General features: G+C 59.1%; 1 protein-coding gene across 1 annotated transcript; it reads left to right on the top strand.

Moving 5' to 3' along the window:
- Positions 1-531: 531 nt before the first annotated feature.
- On the top strand, positions 532-2,289 carry LOC124668644 (ammonium transporter 2 member 3). The gene is made up of 3 exons (XM_047205747.1): positions 532-1,182; positions 1,334-1,619; positions 1,745-2,289. The coding sequence occupies exons 1-3, from the start codon at positions 532-534 to the stop codon at positions 2,287-2,289; spliced, it is 1,482 nt and encodes a 493-aa protein (XP_047061703.1).
- The last annotated feature ends 473 nt before the right edge of the window (positions 2,290-2,762 follow it).

Genomic DNA, 2,762 nt, shown 5'->3' with positions numbered 1-2,762 from the left:
CCCTGCCACATGCGAACCCGATATTTAAGGTTTATAAATATTTTTATCTTGAAACTTCAGAAAAACATTCTGATCCCTTTTAAGAAGCAAATGCTGTTAAAAATGCGTCTAAATTCAGTGAGCCGACGTGTTGTTGGTACCGAAATTTAAAACTCTGGTTCAGATCTCATGGACTCCTGGAGGACCGAGCCTAACCCCGATTGATGAGATCCAGACCTACAAGTTGTTGCCAACTTTCATAATAAATAATCAAAGAACGGAACAACCCAAAGGATACCTGAAGATCTTTTGGAAATGAAAACAGGAAGCCAAAACGCGCACGGCACGGGCGAGAAGAAAGTATAGAAAAACTCACATGGAATGGAATGGGAATGCCAATTGGGCTGCTCGTGTCTGGTTCATGGGGCTCACGTACTCGATCCCCACCAACTGCTGCCGGTCAGCCGCGCGCTTACTTGTAGGCGCGCAACGCCGAGGAGCCGCGTCGCAACGATCGTGATCCTACCTCGACGTCACTCGTAGCAGCGAGCAATGGCCAGTCCGCCTCTGCCGGGCCCGTACTCGACCGACCTCCCGACGGTGCCGGAATGGCTGAACAAGGGCGACAACGCGTGGCAGCTGACGGCGGCGACGTTCGTGGGCATCCAGTCGATGCCTGGCCTGGTGGTGCTCTACGGCAGCATCGTGAAGAAGAAGTGGGCCGTCAACTCGGCCTTCATGGCGCTCTACGCCTACGCCTCCACGCTCATCGTCTGGGTGCTCCTCGCCTTCCGCATGGCGTTCGGCGACCGCCTCTTCCCGTTCTGGGGCAAGGCCGGCCCGGCGCTGACGCAGGAGTTCCTCGTGGCGCGCGCGTCCTTCCCGGCCACGGCGCACTACGGCGCCGGCGGCAAGCTGGAGGTGGGCCCCACGCAGCCCTTCTACCCGGAGGCGTCGCTGGTGCTGTTCCAGTTCCAGCTCGCGGCCATCACGCTCGTGCTGCTGGCGGGGGCGCTGCTGGGGCGGATGAACATCAGGGCCTGGATGGCCTTCAGCCCGCTCTGGCTGCTCCTCTCCTACACCGTCTGCGCATTCAGCCTCTGGGGCGGCGGCTTCCTCTACCAATGGGGAGTTATCGACTACTCCGGCGGATACGTCGTCCACCTCTCCTCCGGCGTCGCCGGATTCACCGCCGCCTACTGGGTACGTAGACGGCATTACTCGTGAGCCACCGGCAGGGTTTACTTTTCTTGTGCTCAAGAGTCAGCTCGAGACGTGTGGAGTCGTGGTGAACATTCCTATGGCACAGATCAGGATGCGTTGTTAATCGCGTCAGGCCGTTGGTTTCTCACAGGTGGGGCCGAGGATGAAGAGTGACAGGGAGAGGTTCGCGCCGAACAACATTCTTCTCATGATCGCCGGCGGCGGGTTGCTGTGGCTAGGCTGGGCCGGGTTCAACGGCGGCGCGCCGTACGCCCCGAACCTCACGGCGTCCGTCGCGGTTCTCAACACCAACGTAAGCGCGGCGGCGAGCCTCCTCACCTGGACCTGCCTGGACGTCATCTTCTTCGGCAAGCCCTCCGTGATCGGCGCCGTGCAGGGCATGATGACCGGCCTCGTCTGCGTCACCCCCGGCGCAGGTACCAGATCCTTTGTCTGAATCGTCATAGAATGCCAGTACAAGTTTATTCCTTCTGCATCTGTTGCGTCACACTGTGTGTTGTTGTCTTTTGTGTTGCATTATATTTTCATGGCGCGCTCGCAGGGCTGGTGCACACGTGGGCGGCGATGCTGATGGGAATCTCCGCCGGCAGCGTGCCGTGGCTCACCATGATGGTGCTCCACAAGAGGTCCGCCCTCCTCCAGAAGGTGGACGACACCCTCGCCGTGTTCCACACCCACGCCGTCGCCGGCCTCCTCGGCGGCCTCCTCACTGGGCTCCTCGCCACCCCGGAGCTCACCTCCCTGCACACGCACGTCCCGGGCACGCGCGGCGCCTTCTACGGCGGCGGCATCGCGCAGGTGGGCAAGCAGCTCGCCGCGGCGCTCTTCGTCGTCGTCTGGAACGTCGTGGTCACCACCGGCATCCTCCTCTGCGTGGGCCTCGTCATCCCTCTGCGCATGCCCGACGACGAGCTCAAGATCGGCGACGACGCGGCGCACGGGGAGGAGGCCTACGCGCTCTGGGGAGACGGCGAGAGGTTCGACGTGTCACGGCGTGCGGCCGCGAGGTCCAACGTGGTTGGCGACCAGACGGTGGACCAGCGTCTCGCAGCCATGGGAGCTCGAGGTGTCACCGTTCAGTTGTAGCGGCCTAGTGGAGTAGCACGTTCGGTCATCATCTGTTGCTTTTGCTGAACTAGATGCAATTATTATTGAACTGAAACTGAGACTGAATGGCAACAGAATGTTAGTACAAGATAGCGATGTATTTTTCTCAAGATCTTGTAGATTCGTGCAATATTCAAGGTAGTTTTAACTAAATAATAGAACTGAACTGATTGTATTGCATTACGGAGGGGCAGTACACATATTTGTTACATGAGGCGCATGAAGTGCATGCACTAGTGGAAAATAGGGCTTTCGTGGGAGCCTTTTGTCGCGGGCGCGCCTGCACCCGCGATAAATGGGGTGGCCACGTCGCTCTGAAGTCATTTGGAGCGGGCAGAGCCTTTTGTCGCGGCCTTTTGTCGCGGGCCGTATTACGACCCGCGACAAAAGGGGTCGGCACCCCTTTTGTCGCGGGTCGTAATACGGCCCGCGACAAAAGGGCCATGCCTATA

The sequence above is a fragment of the Lolium rigidum genome, chromosome 6 (assembly GCF_022539505.1).
Source record: "Lolium rigidum isolate FL_2022 chromosome 6, APGP_CSIRO_Lrig_0.1, whole genome shotgun sequence".
Taxonomy (NCBI): Eukaryota; Viridiplantae; Streptophyta; class Magnoliopsida; order Poales; family Poaceae; genus Lolium; species Lolium rigidum.
The sequence above is the reverse complement of the archived record's forward strand: the minus strand, read 5'-3'. Positions and strand labels throughout refer to the sequence as shown.

Coding starts and splice junctions, on each gene's coding strand:
- LOC124668644 (XM_047205747.1), top strand. CDS start 532: ATGGCCAGTCCGCCTCTGCCGGGCCCGTACTCGACCGACCTCCCGACG. Junction 1,183..1,333: donor GATTCACCGCCGCCTACTGG/GTACGTAGACGG, acceptor GGTTTCTCACAG/GTGGGGCCGAGGATGAAGAG. Junction 1,620..1,744: donor CTGCGTCACCCCCGGCGCAG/GTACCAGATCCT, acceptor GCGCGCTCGCAG/GGCTGGTGCACACGTGGGCG.